The sequence below is a fragment of the Alexandromys fortis genome, unplaced genomic scaffold, assembly GCF_014885135.2.
Source record: "Alexandromys fortis isolate MF-2015 unplaced genomic scaffold, M_Fortis_MF-2015_v1.1 scaffold_3, whole genome shotgun sequence".
NCBI classification, from domain to species: Eukaryota; Metazoa; Chordata; class Mammalia; order Rodentia; family Cricetidae; genus Alexandromys; species Alexandromys fortis.
The window spans coordinates 20,312,493-20,328,981 of record NW_026067909.1 but is presented as its reverse complement, the minus strand read 5'-3'; the positions used below and the strand labels follow the sequence as shown (position 1 = coordinate 20,328,981).

Sequence of the window (16,489 nt, the reverse complement as noted above, 5' to 3'; positions counted from 1 at the left end):
ATCAGGAACTTCCAGCTGTTCAGCCATCTGGACAGAATTGGAAACTCCTGCTTAGTGGGCAGACCACTGAACCTCGTCAAAGCCCCAGCACTGGTTGACTGGATTTTAATAGTTCTCTGCCCCTTGCTGTGGTGCTTTTCTCCCATTCTTCTTTCTGGCCTTTGAGACCCTTTCTCAATCCCTCTATTCCCACTTTTCTTTTTTCCCCACCACATTGCCTTGCTGAGGATCTGGTTTGAGTTTCAAGTGATGGTAAGTGCCTTGCTCTGTTTATTGAGAGCCCTATGGTGATAAGATGGGGTTGGGAAAGGTCTGGGTGAGGGAGGGGCGTACCCTACTTCAGATTCTCAGGGAGTAACCTGAGTGGGCAAACATCCTTCAGAGGAAGTAAAAGCTGGGAAACAATTGGGAATCTTATTAATAGACTAGTGTCTAGAGGGGAAGAGAGCAGGGGTAAACCCAACACTTACTGCCTAAGGAACTTGGGAATTTCTCTTGAAGAGCATAAGTACTTTCTACTGTGGCCAGCCTGATACTTCCTGATTACCTTTTATGTGTCAGGTGCTGTTTTACAGTACTGCATAAACTCACTCTAGGCTGAATGAACTTGGTTTGGGTTTGAATGGCCAAGAAGGGGCCAGCATCCTGGGGATATTCTGAAAATAGGAGATTTTCTTATTTTGGTCCATCCCTTTATGCTTAAAAGATAAGGAAATGAAAGAAAACTGTGAGAGAGGGAATGTTTTGTGTATATTTACACAGTCACTAAGCCTCTAGAAAAACTGCACTGATCTCAAGGAAGTAATCCAGTGTTTATAGAATGAGTGGCCGCACAGGGACTGGGGACTACAGGTCATCTGGGAAAACGGGAAGCTTGCTCGATGGAAGGCTGTGCCCTAAGGTTTCTGTGTGTGACTTAGCATGGAAGACTAGTGAGTCCCTTCACCACATTCGCTGGGGCTGTTGTGAGTGGGTTAACAGGTGTGGCTTGTGTCTCCTTTTCAGGGTGAGATGTTAGATAACATAGAGTTAAATGTCATGCACACTGTGGACCATGTGGAGAAGGCACGGGATGAAACTAAGAAAGCCATGAAGTATCAGAGTCAGGCTCGGAAGGTGAGGTTTTCTTTTTGTCTTGAGACAAGAGAGTCCATTTTGTTTGCTACTGCGCTTTCTCTCTCCCCTCCTGTCTGTTTCTGTTGCCACCACATCCTGCATCTGGGGAAAGGGAGCCATGATTGACCGTATTGAGAGCAACATGGACCAGTCAGTGGGCTTTGTGGAGCGGGCTGTGGCAGATACCAAAAAGGCTGTCAAGTATCAGAGTGAAGCCCGGAGGGTGAGCGCCTGTCTCTTCCTGTCTTCTGTCACCTTTATGCCTCTGTCCTTGAGCCCATGTCCTTCTCTGTCCTACTCCTTCCAAACCTCTACCTTAGTCTTTCCTAGAGACTTCCTTCCCAGCGTACCTTGCATGGATCTGGCTCTCACATGCTTTTGTCCCAAGAAACAACAGCACCCCTTTAGACTGGAGACATGGCCTAGGTCTTGTCACTAATCTCCTGAATGTAGCTTCTTAACCCTTAACACATCACGCAGATCCTCGGATCTTTGGTAGCCTCTTCCACCTGGCCTACCATTCTTTTTCTTTTTCTCTAACTTAAACCTAGCACAGATGCTAATTGTTATGTAAAAGTTACCTTTCATTCATGGAAGCACTTCCTTTCTTTATACTTCTGAATGAAGCAATTTGAGGGTCAGAGGGTCAGTAGCTGGCTTCAGACCACCCAGCAGTCCAGGAGATGAGCTTGACATTCACAGCCTACTCATACTCTTTCCACTGTATCTTTGTGTCTGCCTGCTCTCCTGGCCCTGTGCTCAATAACTTCGAAGCTTCTGTCCTCACTGACTGTGGACATCCATCCATGGCAACTTCTGCTCTTTACTCTTCTTTGTTTCTCTTGGGCTCTGATATTTTTATTCTTCCAACTGCTTTCTCTTCCAGCTGTTCTTTCTCTTCCAACTGCTCCTATTGCTTCTGCAGCTATTCAGGGAACTGGAAAATTATTTTTTTTTCTGAATCTATGCTAAATTGCACTCTGGACACCTATAGTATATGTAGTCTGAGGTATATACTGGACTTTTAAGGGGACAGATGAATACAAGTTGGTAATTAGGACTATGTCAGAGATACCTTTGTGCTCCCTGTTGAAAAGGCAAACATATGTTTTATGGATTGGTCACGTGCTGCTTGGAGACCTCATGATATAGCTTGCCATGAGTGCACATATGCAAGCCTATGAACTGAGAGCTGTAGGCATTCCACATTTCAATTCACTGGCTAGGCAAAAAGGAATTTAAGGAATGTAAAATGTACATGAGAAAATTTTTATACAGAGATGTGTATTTTTTATTTGGATTGAGGAAAATTTTTTCCTTGGTAAAGGAGATGAGAAGGGCTAAATTTTAGATGAGTTGCTATTTTATAAACTTTTTTGTAATGATTTTATTTTTGTTTCTTATTCCTTTCTCCAGAAATTGATAATTATCATTGTGATAGTAGTTGTGTTGCTGGGCATTTTAGCATTGATTATTGGACTGTCCGTTGGGCTGAAGTAGAGTGGCCTACGGGGTCGCTGCACTGAAATGTAAGTAGATGAGTGGTTCTGGGGGCTCTGTAGGACTCCTCCTGCGGAGTTGGTCTGGGATTTCCTGATTCTGCTCTTTTTCTAATGACAGTCACGGTCTTGATTGTTTTTCATGTTCTTAAAATTCCATTCTTAGGTTCTGGCTGTAGCTATAGGATCGTGGTCACGCCTTCTGTTTGTGTGTAGCAGCCTGAATATTCTGTTCCTACCTTGTCTTCTTGCTTGGCATACTTGGGCATCTCATTTTGACTGTCTGTATGTAGAAAGCATAGGTAGATGTTGGGTATGATCTGGGAGATGTCTTCTAAATCCTCAGTGCCGTCATAGATGCTGGGCTCAGCTTTCCTTGTCCTTTTAAACATATCTGAAGCTTTATGCTGTGGCTTCTGGCCCTTAAGAGTTATGTTTGTGGCTGAATGACTGGCTCTTGAATGAGGTACCTGTAACATTTTTAAGTGTTGACTCATAGCAGTGAGTCTGCTAAACACCTTATACATATAACAGAATCCTTCCAACATTCTTATGAGGCAGGTCATTTTATTTTAGAAGTAGAAAAACTCAAGTCTTAGAGAACGGCCAAACTCACACAGCTTATAGTGGGCCTAGGAGGTGCTCCATCCTAGTTTCCCTTCATAAAATAAGGTATTGTTTATCATTGTCTATAAAGTCCAGAGAACTCTAGGCTATCAATCAAAATTTATTAAGATATAGCTGGCCAGTAAATTAGGCTTAACTTCAGTGATCATGAGAAAAATGACCTAGTAGTCCTTGGGACTTAAGAGCTTTATTTTTTTCTGAATAAAACAGAGTATCATTTTGAAAAGCTTGTAAGATATAGGCAGGTGAATATTATTTGTAATATTATTTGTCCAAACACATGGCAGGCTCACACACTCTCCGTTTTGCATAGTTCACACTGTATTAATATATAGTGTTTTTACCTAGGTAGGAAATCATAAAGTCACTCTTTATCACTAAAATCTTGTTGTAAATCTAATTCTCAACATGAGGACATTTAACATTTCCTCAGTGCTGGAGTTTATAGTATTTTGCTGTCATTAAATGTGATGAGCTTTGTATTTTTCTTTTCTTTTTTCTATAAATTCAGAAATTAGATTACTGAGGTAATAGGCATGAGCCTCTCTGGGAGCTGGTGCAGGCTTGGATGTTGACGCTGGGGCTGATCTTGCATTTCACTTTGTCCCACCCTAGTGCGCCACTGCGTTTTCCTTCTTTCCATGTCACTGGAGGGTCTGAGATCAATTATTAAATCTCAGATGCTCAGCTTTACAGGGAGGCAATCAAGCTCTCGTTGGTTCTTTTGATCTCTTCTCTTTTTTTCCTGGCAGCATTATAGTCCTTGATTATTTATAAAGTTTTAGTCTTCTGTTCAGTCTTGACTATCTCAATGCAAAATATGGTAAAGTAATAAAAATTAATGTAATCTTTCCATATCCTCAGATGAAAGATGCCTTGCAAATTCTTGATGCCTCTTAACCCTCGTTCCTAGAATTCAGAATGTAGAAGACGCATTTTTGAGGAAGATAATATTACTTTTTGCAGACTAACCAGACTGCACAGCATTAAGTTGCTCTGAAGTTACATGGCTTATTGCGTGTTCAGTATTTCCTAGTAAAGGCAAGGTTGATTGGCACCTGGGTCTTGGCTTACCGGTCTTCCATGCCAATTCATGACGGAGGGCAATCTGTGTTTACATTCTGCAGTCGCATGCCGGCCATAGTGCCAAGGTGCATTCCGTGCCCCTAACTTCCAGAAAGCTACTGGAGAAACTTGCCCACTCTTAAATCACTTCTAAGATGAAACAGTCATAGTATAACACCTGAGATTTTCCAGTTTTTTTGACTGTGCCTGTCTCCTTCTTATGTGAAGGGAGAGGATTTGGATATAGGATGCTTCTGAAGCTTGAATTCAAGAGCTCCCATGTGCCAGGCAGAGGACTGGTGTTTTCAACTAGTGATTGTGTATCCCATGTCCTTCTACAGGTGCTAGTCTGTGGCACAAAGGCTTATACGTGGCCTAGATATTTCTTGGTCTTACTTTTAAATAACTGAAATACTTTTAAAATTAGTATACAAAGTAATGGGGTTCATTACGTCATGTCTGTATTTTTTGTTAATCCTCCTACCCTGGATCCTCCTGCCTCCTGCTGGATCCCCAACCCCAGTAGCTCTCTGTTCTCCTTTCATGGTACATGAATTCTATTGTTGGTATACCCCTCCACCACCACCACCATGGTTCCTTTACCTAGAGCAGTGATTCTCAACCTGTTGGTTGCAGCCCCCAAAAGATCATGACAAAACACAGATATTTACAATTCTAGCAAAATTACAGTTACGAAGTAGTAATAAAAATAATTTTGTTTGGGGTTCGGTCACCACAACATGAGGAACAGTATTTAAAGGTTGCAGCACTGGAAGGTTGAGAACCACTGCCCTAGAGTCTTTATTGGTTCTTTCGCCGTACAGATCTTTTATTTCGCATGTCCAGCCTTAGGTTTGTTTCTGGGCCATTTCAGTTTAGTGTTTCCTTCTGCATGCTTTTTTTTTGTAGGCATTTCTGATCTTTGATCTCCACATTTGGGGTTTGTGGCTAATTCCTTGTTTTTTAGCATTGTCCTGTGTACTGATCTGCCCCCTTCTCCCCACCTCTCTTAGAACCTGATTTCACTCCAGCTTGGCCTGATCACTCTTGTCTCCAGATGGGAATGGCGTCCTAACGGCCTTTCTGAGAACGAGGGCACCTGTTCCTTTATTTCCCTGTAACCGCCCTTGGACCTGGCTCAGCAACCTACCCCTGGAGGAGTCTAACCTACCTGGTGCAGCCCTGAGTTCTCCTCAGAATCACCTCCCACACTAGCAGCTGAAGCACCCTCCCTCCTGGACTGTGTGAGGCGCCCGGCTTTTCCTCCCTTCTGCTCTGTCAGTTCTGCCCCGTGAGACCAGCCTGAGGCGCTGTTTTTCTACCTCATAGAACCTTCTGAATATACTTTGTAGGGGAGTAACTAACTAAATAGAGGGGTTCTTCTAAGGTTGTCAGTAGTGTGGCTTGGATCAGAGCCCCTAGCTGGCAAGATGCCAGTCCTTAGTTTGTTGTCCTATGTCCTAAAAGCACGGGGAACTAACAGATGCCATTTTGGCCTTCTAAGTTGACTTATTTGAAACCCACCCTTTAATTAAGCTCCCAGTTCAGCTTGCAGGCCACTCTGAATTTTCTCCGTATTCGCTCGTTTACTCAGTGATCAGGGTGACAGTCCTCTGAAGCTGTCGTTGGCAGAGACTGAGGTTATGGAATACGCTTCCACGTCCGAGTCTTGGAAACTGGCTAATCATTGTTAGAGAATCCTTCTTCGTGAAGCCATTACTTTGAGGCCAAGCAGAACCAGGGATTTACAACTGGGCCAGGGACAAGGTGCTACAGTCTCAGGCTCTGAAAGTGTCAGTCATTTGTGTGTTCCAGGTGTACTTTTATAATTGTATGTGAGAGATATGTACATATTTGTCTGCCTCTAGGAGAACTACTATGTTCTCAAAAGAAAGAAAGAAAGAAAAAAGTGAGAAGGTAAACAACAGACTTTGGCGAAAATCAGTAAGGGACATGTGTCTAGCTCAAGTGATCACTGTAGAAATGTGATTTCCCCTTGCCAGCCCAGAGCTTGTTTTCTGCATGGCTGCTGAGACGGGAATCAAATGAGACCTTTGGAGTAAGGACTGAGTTGATTCCCATTAAATTTTTCTGCATAACAGATAGCGTAATATTTATTTATTCCCATCTGCTGCCTACAAGAGAGTGGTCCAGAGAGCATCCCGCAGCTACCTGAGGTTATCTGCACTATCCATGTGATGTCCCTCTCTGGCAGGAGACTTGGGAGGCTACAGAGCAGCTCTTCCTGCTCTCTTGTCTCCTGCGAGTCTTACCATGGAGGCAACAGCCTGGAAGTCTATTTAGTGATTGCAACCCAGTGGTAAGCCTTACACATTTGGTGGTTCCTGCCAGTATCCCTAATTGGATAATTAAGACCCAACTTTTGTGGGGCAGGGTGAATATTCTAATCCAGATCCTGCCCATGAGCTTCCTTTGTAAAGGCTCTTTCTTCATCACCCAGCACTCAAGACAGAGCCACAGGGATGCCCTCCTCCCTATGGCTGTGATGTCTGACTGGACAAGGGCCCCAGCTAGGAGAGGAGATAACCCTCAGTGCAGGCCTTCTCTCTCCTCTGACCATGAGTTCGGGGGGATATAAGTTCGAAACGAATGTCACATGTGAAGGGCTTTTGTTGTTTGTATTTTTTTAAATGTAAACTTGATTATTTTATTGCTAATTTAAAAATAAATGACTTTATATTGATTGCAAAACACTTTGGTGATTTGGTGTCACCATGTGGTGACTTTTGGTGCCCCAGAAGAGACTATCACTCAATTTGATCTAGTAGGAAGTAGGGGACCTGTTGGGATGCTATCCAGAAGGCAGAAAGGGCAAGCCACAGATCCCTGTGGATATGATTTTAAGTCTAACCTGGAAACCTTCCTGTGAATAGGCCAGATCCATCCATGTTCCTTCTGGTGTTTCCTGTCTCCTCCCTCTTCTGTGTCTAGCTGTACCTGTCTCCTTTCGTAGTGTGTATCTGCACAGTGATGCTGTTTCTCATGTCATTCTCTCTCCTTATGATGAGCAGAAGAAGATCATGATCATGATCTGCTGTGTTATCCTTGCCATCATCTTGGCTTCCACCATTGGGGGCATATTTGCCTGAAAAAGGTGAGCTGTCTGGCCGGGGCCTGGGGGTCAGGCCTGCTGTCTCTCTTACATAACAACTTATATTCTCCTTATTTTCATTGTATGTCACCAGATTGCCTAATAAGGGGTGGGGGTGGGCGCAGGACTAGGTGAATGGTAGAGAAAACAAAGGAAAGGGATGTTTTGGGAGACATAGGTGAGGAATGATTGGGAGGAGGTAGTCAGGGAGATGGGAGAAAAGGTAGGAGTTGGCCCCATGATTGAGTCTGGTAGGAGAGTGATTCTGAACAGTAAGGGTGTTCATTCCTCTTGTACAGTCTCAGCCCTTGTATTTAGAAATGGTAAAAGGAGTAAGAATTAATTTTTGCATTGAACTTGCCTTAAAACCCCCCACTTCCAAGGTTAGGACAAGCCAGTAGTTTTGAGAGTAGTTTCTCACCCCTGCAAAGGAGAGTTGGTATTCTGTCCATGAGTACCATGCTGTGTAATACATGGTTTTTCTTTCCATTTTCTGTTACTTCCTTCTGCCCTCACAGATGGATTCTCAACAAGCATCTCCAGTCTTCCACCTCTTTGGTGCCATCACTTCTCCCTTCAGAGTCCTCGACAACTCTGCCTCTTTTCATTAGTAAACTCACAACACAGGGCACCAATCAACTGCTTTGCAATGTTACAGAGGGGGAAGAAATGAATTGAAGGCGCCATGGATGAGAAACAGGGAGCACAGCAATGTGCAGGTGGTTTGGATGTTCTTGAAGGGCAGGCCTGTGTGGTGGAGAAGCATAATGGGCCCCTGCTAGGGTACAACATGAGCCAGAATGCCAGGACAGTGAAGAGGCAGGTATTGTAATGCCAAATTCACAGGGTCTTCAGTGCATTCTGTGAGTCTGCCTCTCAGAACGCGGTACTCAGTACTTTACTCTAAAGGCTCTTCTAGGCCTCAACCGTAGCCAACCACATTTCTGCTTCCTTCTTCAGGGTCCAAGAATAATTTTGAAGCCTAGACTGTTTCAGGATTGGCACCATGCCTGTCTTTACTACCACCATGTCCCCACTGCTTAGCACGTGCCTGCCACCTCCACATACTCGCTTACTTGTAGTCGAGCTTTGATTTCATTCATGGAAGAGTTCTCAAGCCTGGTTTTTAAACTCTTTAAGGTATCATAGGGAACATGGTTTATTGCTATCAGAGGCTTATGCAAAAGTACTACAACCACCCCTGTTACCATATCATACTCTTTGAAGTGTCTATGTGTGTGTGTGGGGGGGGGGGTAAGTAGAAGTTGGGTTTCTATTGGTGGTATAGATTTGTATCAATAGCCTCTCATCTGGCAGAGATGGTGGTTGGTTTCAGGATGGAGGTTCATTAACTTCACCAAAAGGAAGAAGTTTATACTATGATTCAGTTCCCAATAAACCAAACCAGCACACTTTGTGATCTGGAACAATGGGAGGTGTAAGGGAAAAAAAGTGTGATCAGGCTATTGCTTCTGACCATCCCAGATCCGTGTTAGCAGAAATGGCTGGTTAGTGACAGGTGCAAGAAACTGGTTCAAGCACATCTCCAATCTAAGGTTTCACTGTGTTTCGATTTTAAAAATATTTATTTAGAGATTATTATATTGAAGACACTCATTAAGATACATGAAAAATCTGGGACTAAAAATATCCTCTTGAAAGTAAGTGAAATACTTCTGTTCTTTGTTGGAGATGTTATTTTTTTCACACGCAGGATAAAAACCCCTGTTTTTATCAGTGTGCTGTTTTCTACCCACCTTCAAAAGCCAGTGGTCTAATACTTCTACCAGTTCCTGCTTCCTTTAGTTTGAATAGGAGATACTGGCTAGCTCAGAAAAACAGGTTAATCTTGTTAGGTACAAATGGAGTGGGGCTGGAGGGATGGCTCAGAGGTTAAGAGCACAGACTGTCTTCCAAAGGTCCTGAGTTCAATTCCTAGCAACCACATGGTGGCTCACAACCATCTGTAATGGGGTCTGGTGCCCTCTTCTGGCCTTCAGACATACATGGAAGGAATGCTGTATACATAATAAATAAATATTTAAAAAAAAAAAAAAACAAATGGAGCTGGAGTCACGAGGTTTTGGATCCCACAGGATCCTCATTTATCCAGCAGTAAGTTGTTTGCTCCACACACATTAGATCCTGAAGGAACACAGAGCCAAAATGCCCTTCCTTAGATAGTTTCAGACCTAGGAAGCGCCAAAGGTTTCAACTTTTGTTATCAGTTTTTTGCTAAATGGTACATTCCTTGTCATATTCCATGTTTCCCCTTCTGAGACTGACAGAAGATGAGCAGCTGGGTATTAATAAATATCTGTTGAACCTACTAATCTAGGTACTGTCATTTTTATCTTTATTATTCTAAAAAACGTGCTTGTAATTAGCAAACTGTCATAAACTAGGCAGTAAACACATTTACATTTCCAGCTGTGAGATAGAAAAACAAGTTTCAGCCCTGGAGACATGCATGGTACAATGTCGGAACTGAGACATCCTACCAGGGCCCCCCCCTCTCCCCCCAGGATCTTGCACGTAGCATGGCTGGCTTTGAACTCAATGGCCTGCCTTTGCTTCCGGAGTGCTGGGATTAATGGCATGCTCCACCACAGCTGGCTATGCCAAATCATTCTTAATCTCTCTCTCTCTTTTTTTTCTTTTTTTTTTTGAGACAGGGTTTCTCTGTGTAGCACTCGCTCTGTAGACCATGCTGGCCTTGAACTCCCTGAGATCCTCCTACGCCTGCCTCCCAAGTGCTGGGATTAAAAGTGTGTGCCATCATCGCCCAGCTCGTTCTTAAACAACTGAAAATGACCAATGCAATACCTCGAGTTACACTCACACTTTAATAGAAACAATCTGACAGCACAGCTTTTCACAAGTCCCTTGCTCATGTGCTCAGTTATGATCCAAGAATCACCAGACCCTAAAGACAGCAGAGACGCAGACTCAGTTTCAGGAGTCTGTGCTTCCTCTACACACGCTGCGGCAGGTAGAATTTGCCCCAATATTGCCCTTTCTGTGTCAAGTCATACGGGCTCAGGAATTTCCGTATGCCAAGCATGTTGGCCGTGGCTATGCGCTCAAAGGTCCAGGGATTTTGGTTGTTAAGTTCTCTTTCTTTTTGACTTTGGCGCATCTTTTCTAGAGTCTCACGGCTCACAGCCTTTGCTGGAAAGGGCAGCTTGTGGGCGACCATGTTCAGGAAACCCTGGACCTCTTTAAATTCACAGCGTCCACCCACCTCTACTATGAGGCAGCCAGTCTTCACAGGGGTCACATAGTGATCAATGGCACCTTTGCCTCCCCCCATGCGCTGCCCGACACCTTTGCGAGTGATGGGCTTGAAAGGGGCTGGCACTCGCCATATGGCAAACATGTTCCTGGGGTCCATAGAGCGGTTGATTGTCAGGCGCATCATTTCAAAATGGCCCCAGTGGAGATAACCACCTCCTAGTGCCTAAAAATGAATAGAAAAATTAGAACACATGGGGATTTAGAAATCTTTTACAGAGTCTATTATCTGCTTCTTTTTATAGGAACTGGCTTTAATGATATACTTGAAAATAAACATATTAAGTTCTTATGGAAAGCTGAGGATAGAATCCTAAGAACTAGTCAAGAGAGGAGAGCCCCAGACAAACATTGATGTAAATGCCCTGGTACAGCAAAGGGCTTGGTGAGTTAGAGCAGAAGCCAGTGCTTGCTGGGGTGCAGGAGGAGGGCAGAGTGGATAGAAGGCCCTGAGGTCTGCAGTAGTGCTCAGTGCTCATGCAGGCCGGGGGACTCTACAGCTATCTCTGGCTGCTGTGGAGCAGAAACGCTAGTGCATATCCGTCTGTGTGGCTGCTGACATTAATCTTCACGGAAACCACTCAACAGATAATGAAGCAGCTGTTCTAATCCTCTACCAGGAATATTTCACTTTCACCAAAGGCTTGAAAAGATCTTGTTCTAACTGGGCAAATGAGGCAGCCCCTTTGCGCCCTGCTTTCACAGGTGCCTTCCTCACCCCCTCTAGTCCCCATCTGAAACAAAGTGGAGATCCTGGTGGAAACAATTTATAATTTTAAACTAAACACTTTTTGGAATAGCAAGACAAAAAACCCCCAATATTATCGTGTTCTACACAGTTCCACCTAGATATGAATCAACTGTCTGTTCAGTGTATACCTGTTGTATAGGCTACCTCCTGTGGGGTTCTTAGTAGCCACTAGTTTATCAGGTTCACTGTGACAGTATCACAGAGCTTGTACAGATTCAGCACTATCCATACTCTCCAGCTTCCAGTACAGGACCACTGTGTTTTCAACCCTACGACCTACATCTATTTAAGGAAGAACTGAAATGTGGTATCTAGGTGTGGCAGTTCTAAGAATGTGGAGGAAGAGACAAGAACCAACTCAAAGAGTGGAAAACTTTGTTAATCTCTTTTATCACTCACCAAAATTGCAAAATTGCCTTCTGTAAATTCAGTGGCTTCAGTTGAGGGTCCGCGTATGTCCTTCAGATTTTTAGGTTCTCGTCTTACTTTTGGCACAAGTGGCACCCTTTCAACAAATTTAAGCTTGGACCTTTCAGGGATGGAGACATCTGGGAGGGACAAAACCAACCAAGAGTAAGTGAAGCTACGCTTCTCAGAGGATCTCTCCCATGAAGATTGACACAATCAAGGGGAAGTCTTAGGTTACCGAATAATAATTCCAAAGGTTATTGGATTTCCAGTATTAATGGTGTATCCATTCTCCTGTGGGTGTTTCCAGTGAGACTGGAATCTTTCAGCTATAACATTTTCTACAATGTTTCTAAACCAAACTCGCTCACTAACCCCCTGCTCTATGTTCGGCAGCGGTAGCAGGGACTGTCGTAAGCGATTATTTCACTCCACCTTTAAAGCAGCCTTGGCATTTGAGACGGTCCTCATGGCTGTCAGGTGATCACATGTAACCTCAATCTTGTAAGAAGTGCTGGACTGAGTGTGTGCATCACCACACCCTTGTGACCTTTATACTACTTAGGGCTTCTTTTTTTTAAAGCTTGAACTTTTGAAAATTAAACCACATACACTAAACGGACAAGGTGGGGGGGCATATTACAAAGTGGAGCGTTAGAAATTGAAAACAAAGGGCCTATGAGATGTTTCAACTGGTAAAAAGCACCTGCTCTCAAGTCTGCCCACCTGAGTTGCATCCTTAGGGCCCACAGGGTAGAAGGAGAGCACTGACTCCCATAAGTTGTCTTCTGACCTCTATACAAATGCCATGGCACGTGTGAGCCCACATGCATACAAAATAAATAAAAACTAAAGAAATCAAAAAGAACAAACATAATTTTCACCTAGATCAAGCAAACAGATAACGGGGCAGGTGGTCTTCTCGTCTCCATTTTAAAGAGGCACTGGGGCATAGAGTCATTTTACAATTAAATCAGTTAAAACATCAAAGCAGAAACATGTTCTTTACAAAAAAATAGTCACTGCCCCTCTGAATGCTAATGGGGGTACAGAGTACTACACTGGACAAAAACATTAAGTTCTTCAATGTGCTGTATTTTTCTTGAGAAACTTACAGTGTGGGAATTCTCCGATCAGCAGTTTAACATCTTTACCCACTTTATTTGGCAACTTAGGAAAAACAATTGATTCATAAAAAAATTAGTATGAAAAAAGTAGGACTTCAAGATAGAAATAAAATTAGGAAGCCTCAAAGACTCATCAAATTACCAGTGGAATTATAAAATTGATATTCCAAGTTATAAAACCCACCCTTCCCCTCAAATTTTTGGGGCAACTACTGAGGAACTTGGTAATGTTCTTTCATTTACAAGTTAGTATGCACTTCCAAGAGCACACAGTACTCTTGTTTCTTAAAAAATTTTATGAGCGTTTTGCCTGCATGAATTGATGTGCAGCAGAGGGTGTTGGATCCCTTGGAACTGGAATTATAGATGGTTGTGAACCTTCATGCGGGTTCTGAGAACTGAACCTGGGTCCTCTGCAAGAGCAACAAGTGCTATTATCTGCTGAGCCACTGCTCCAGCCCACAGTAATATAACAGTTATGTGCAGAAGACCCTCAGCTGCCCAGGCTGTTTGCATTTTGGAGAGTACAGTTAGAGTTACAGGGTTGTACCTGACCTGGTTACTATTGCTATGTGTGCATATATGTACTATCGTTTGGAGAGAAGATCAAGTCTAATAAATGACTCTGACTGAGTAGATCATGGGAGCCACATATCAGTGGCAGGATGCCGGGAAACTAACCCAATAGGTATTTGCTTCGCATGGGTGAGGAACTTTTACGTTCTTTGCCTCTAGTTCTCAGAACACTGCTTGTCAGCACAGTATGCCTTCATCATCTGTGTTTGTTCAATCACTCAAGGAAGCTAGGAAGCACCAAGAACACCTATGTCTTTTGCCATCCGCTGGAGTTCATCAGAGAAACAAGTGGAAAGGACAGGCGCTCACCTTCAAAAGTTGGCACCGGGAGGAGGGTCTTCAGACCAGCACTGGTGGGAAGGGCTGCCCAAGAATCTATAAAGACAAGACAAATCACTCTTGGTACACTCTGGGCCACTCCTGATGGAGGTGTTTAGAAGTGTGGGGCGCGAGTTCCACTAAAGAGCTCCCAAGGGAGCTAGCAGGGTGTCGGAGCGCCGACTCCCACACAGGGACTGGGACCCAGTGATCCGCCCCGCGGAGGTGGCGGCCGGAAAGCGCACGTCTTCCCAGAGTAAACATTGGAGTGGGGGGGGGGGAGAAAGAACAGGGGAATGCCTTTTTAAAAGACCAAACAGGCTTTCGGACCTGAAAAGTGCACTCGCAGGAGCGGCGCGGGGGCGCGCGCCAGCAGCCTCCACATGGCCACGCACGAGCGGCCGGGTCAGGATTCTCTCGGCGACAGCAGCAGTTTCCCTCCGTAAAACACAGAGCTCAGGCGACCGGAAGCTACCCAGGACAGGAAGTGACGTTATACTCTCCATCCCTTAGAGAGTCCCGACGGAAGCGGAGGAAATTTGGGCCCAACTCTTGGTTCCGGAGCAGACGTCTGCAGGTTAAAGGTCTGGCACGCCACGCCCCACCACGCCCGGGTGTTCCTTGTTTCTGTGAGGATCTCTGGCTTTTCCCCCCATAGTGACCGATCAGGTTTTTCCTCCTTGGTGTAGAAAGCTGTGAAAACATGAGGTTTGGTAGGCAAGTTGTTCCCTTAACTTTCGTTGTATTATGTCCCTTCTCTTGAGGACGTTAGAAAGTGTCATTGATTTGTCATTGGCTTGTTTACTGGGCTCTTGCACAGTTTTGTCCCGATAAATCCATGAGAAGAGCTGTAGCTGGAGTTTTCAAAGTAAAAGCCCAGACTTGGGCTGTCCCAAAAGGCTGGGTTCGATAACCTGTCGCCAATATGCCAATGAAACAGAATAATGGCTTCATTTGAAACAACAGATGAAGGGGCCCAGTGACCGTCCAAGACTGTCTTCATGGCCCTGACACGAGCTTTGTTTGTTTGTTTGTTTGTTTTTCAGGCTATCTCTCTATGTAGTCCTGGCTGTCTTAGACCTCACTATGTAGACTAGACTGGCCTCGAACTCACAGAGATCCGCGTGCTTCAGCCTCCCCAGTGCTGAGATTAAAGGCATAATCCACCATGCTCACAGCTTAAAGTTTAAATAGAAGACGAATTGGGGGAGGGGGGGTCGGCTAAAAGTATGCATAATTAAGCAGTTTGGTCAAGGTGCCTGATTGATCATTGTCTCAGTTCTGGTTTGGCACGATAGTCATCTCAAACTGGCATAGTTTTTAAAGTGTCTGTTTTTATAATAGATCAATTCTGTTTCAAGATGCAGCCTTTGTCTTCTCAGAAGAGTGGCAGCGTTCTGTCTTCAAGTTTTTCCCTTCAAGAAATCCAAGAGAAGGAGCTGGGGTGTGGCTGGGTAGATAAGAGCACTGGCTGCTGTTCTATAGGACTTGAGTTCAATTCCCAGCAGCCACACTGTGGCTCACAACAGGTTATAACTCTAGTTCCAAGGGATTAGACATCCTCTTCTGGCCTCCTTGGGGGAACCAGGTATGCATGTGGGGCAGACAGACAGACACACGCGCGCGCGCGCGCGCGCACACACACACACACACACACACACACACACTACAAATAAAATAATAAAAAGGGAACCCAAAAGGGAAAGTTAAAGTCAGTGATTTATCTCTGGGTCTGTAGGCAGAATAAAGACACAAAGTGAAGATATTTCATCCTGCTTTTATTTACCTTGTGAGCCCTAGTGATGTGCTGATGGTTTTTAGAAATGTCTGTTTCAAATAATTGTAATTATTTTGCAAAGGATTTTTCCTCTCAGCATTACAATGAAAAATTTGAGCACAGTTTCTGTAACTTCAGAGACCTTAGTGAATGAACTACACCATAAATTAATAACAAAGGGAAAAGAAAAAAATATATATATATAATCATCTTTTTGGAAATGTTGGGCACCATCATTTTTTTCTGAGGCTGGGGCTTTGTAATCATGAAAACAAGAGGATCTATAGCCAAGCTTTTAGGAGACAAATGGTATTAGCAAGTGAGACGTGTCCGTTGTGTTTAAGCCATGTTAAATCTGTATGCCCTTAAGAATCAATTTCATCGGTATGTAAAATGAACAAAAGATTTAAAAAGGAATTAATTTCACAAACAATAAATATAATCTATAATGCTTGTAGATATCCTGGGAGAATTGCTTACAGATCTCCACACCTGTACAGTGCACCTGCTTCCAAAGTGTTACTGGACTTTTCAAAACCCCCTAAGGACATAATTTTAACCTGTTTACTTTTGTAAAGACCATATTCCCCCTCCTGTCCTGGTAAGAGGCCACATTTAGAAGGATCAGGGAGGAGTCAGGACTCCAACATTTTTAAAAAGAGATGTAATTAAGCCCACAACAGGTGCCACCCATCCCAGGAAGGTAAGCAAAGGTGCCTGATCAGAGGCAAGCGAAAATGTTACTTGATTGGGGAGATTCTAAAACAAGGAAATAGAGACCCCCTTCTTTGTGTCTTATTTCCTGTTATCTCTCTAATT

The 16,489-nt window shown here is 43.9% G+C and overlaps 2 protein-coding genes and 1 long non-coding RNA gene across 8 annotated transcripts in view; 2 read left to right on the top strand and 1 right to left on the bottom strand.

Moving 5' to 3' along the window:
- The window catches only part of Stx3 (syntaxin 3), a 39,722-nt gene extending 29,614 nt beyond the window's left edge, over positions 1 to 10,108 (top strand). Inside the window, exons 9-11 of one of the 4 annotated variants that reach the window (XM_050137564.1) lie at positions 1,006 to 1,116; positions 7,340 to 7,422; positions 7,938 to 10,108. In XM_050137564.1, coding sequence (XP_049993521.1) covers positions 1,006 to 1,116; positions 7,340 to 7,417 — 189 coding nt within the window. In that variant the 3' untranslated portion in view covers positions 7,418 to 7,422; positions 7,938 to 10,108. Of the gene's footprint in view, positions 1 to 1,005; positions 1,117 to 2,532; positions 2,646 to 5,320; positions 7,020 to 7,339; positions 7,423 to 7,937 lie in introns of those variants that run through there. The other 3 variants (XM_050137563.1, XM_050137562.1, XM_050137565.1) reach the window with 3 other exon arrangements.
- Positions 10,109 to 10,246: 138 nt separating this feature from the next.
- Mrpl16 (mitochondrial ribosomal protein L16) lies at positions 10,247 to 14,389 on the bottom strand. Its single transcript, XM_050137566.1, has 4 exons — positions 14,224 to 14,389; positions 13,885 to 13,950; positions 11,864 to 12,012; positions 10,247 to 10,879 (listed from the first exon to the last, which is right to left on the bottom strand). Exons 1-4 carry the CDS (start codon positions 14,276 to 14,278, stop codon positions 10,394 to 10,396), a joined length of 756 nt encoding a protein of 251 aa, XP_049993523.1. The 5' UTR covers positions 14,279 to 14,389; the 3' UTR covers positions 10,247 to 10,393.
- Positions 14,390 to 14,409: 20 nt separating this feature from the next.
- The window catches only part of LOC126498690 (uncharacterized), a 28,277-nt gene continuing 26,197 nt past the window's right edge, over positions 14,410 to 16,489 (top strand). For 2 of the 3 annotated variants that reach the window (XR_007590874.1, XR_007590872.1), the window contains exon 1: positions 14,445 to 14,522. This is a non-coding gene — a long non-coding RNA (uncharacterized lncRNA). Of the gene's footprint in view, positions 14,523 to 16,489 lie in introns of all 3 variants that reach the window. The other variant, XR_007590873.1, reaches the window with a different exon arrangement.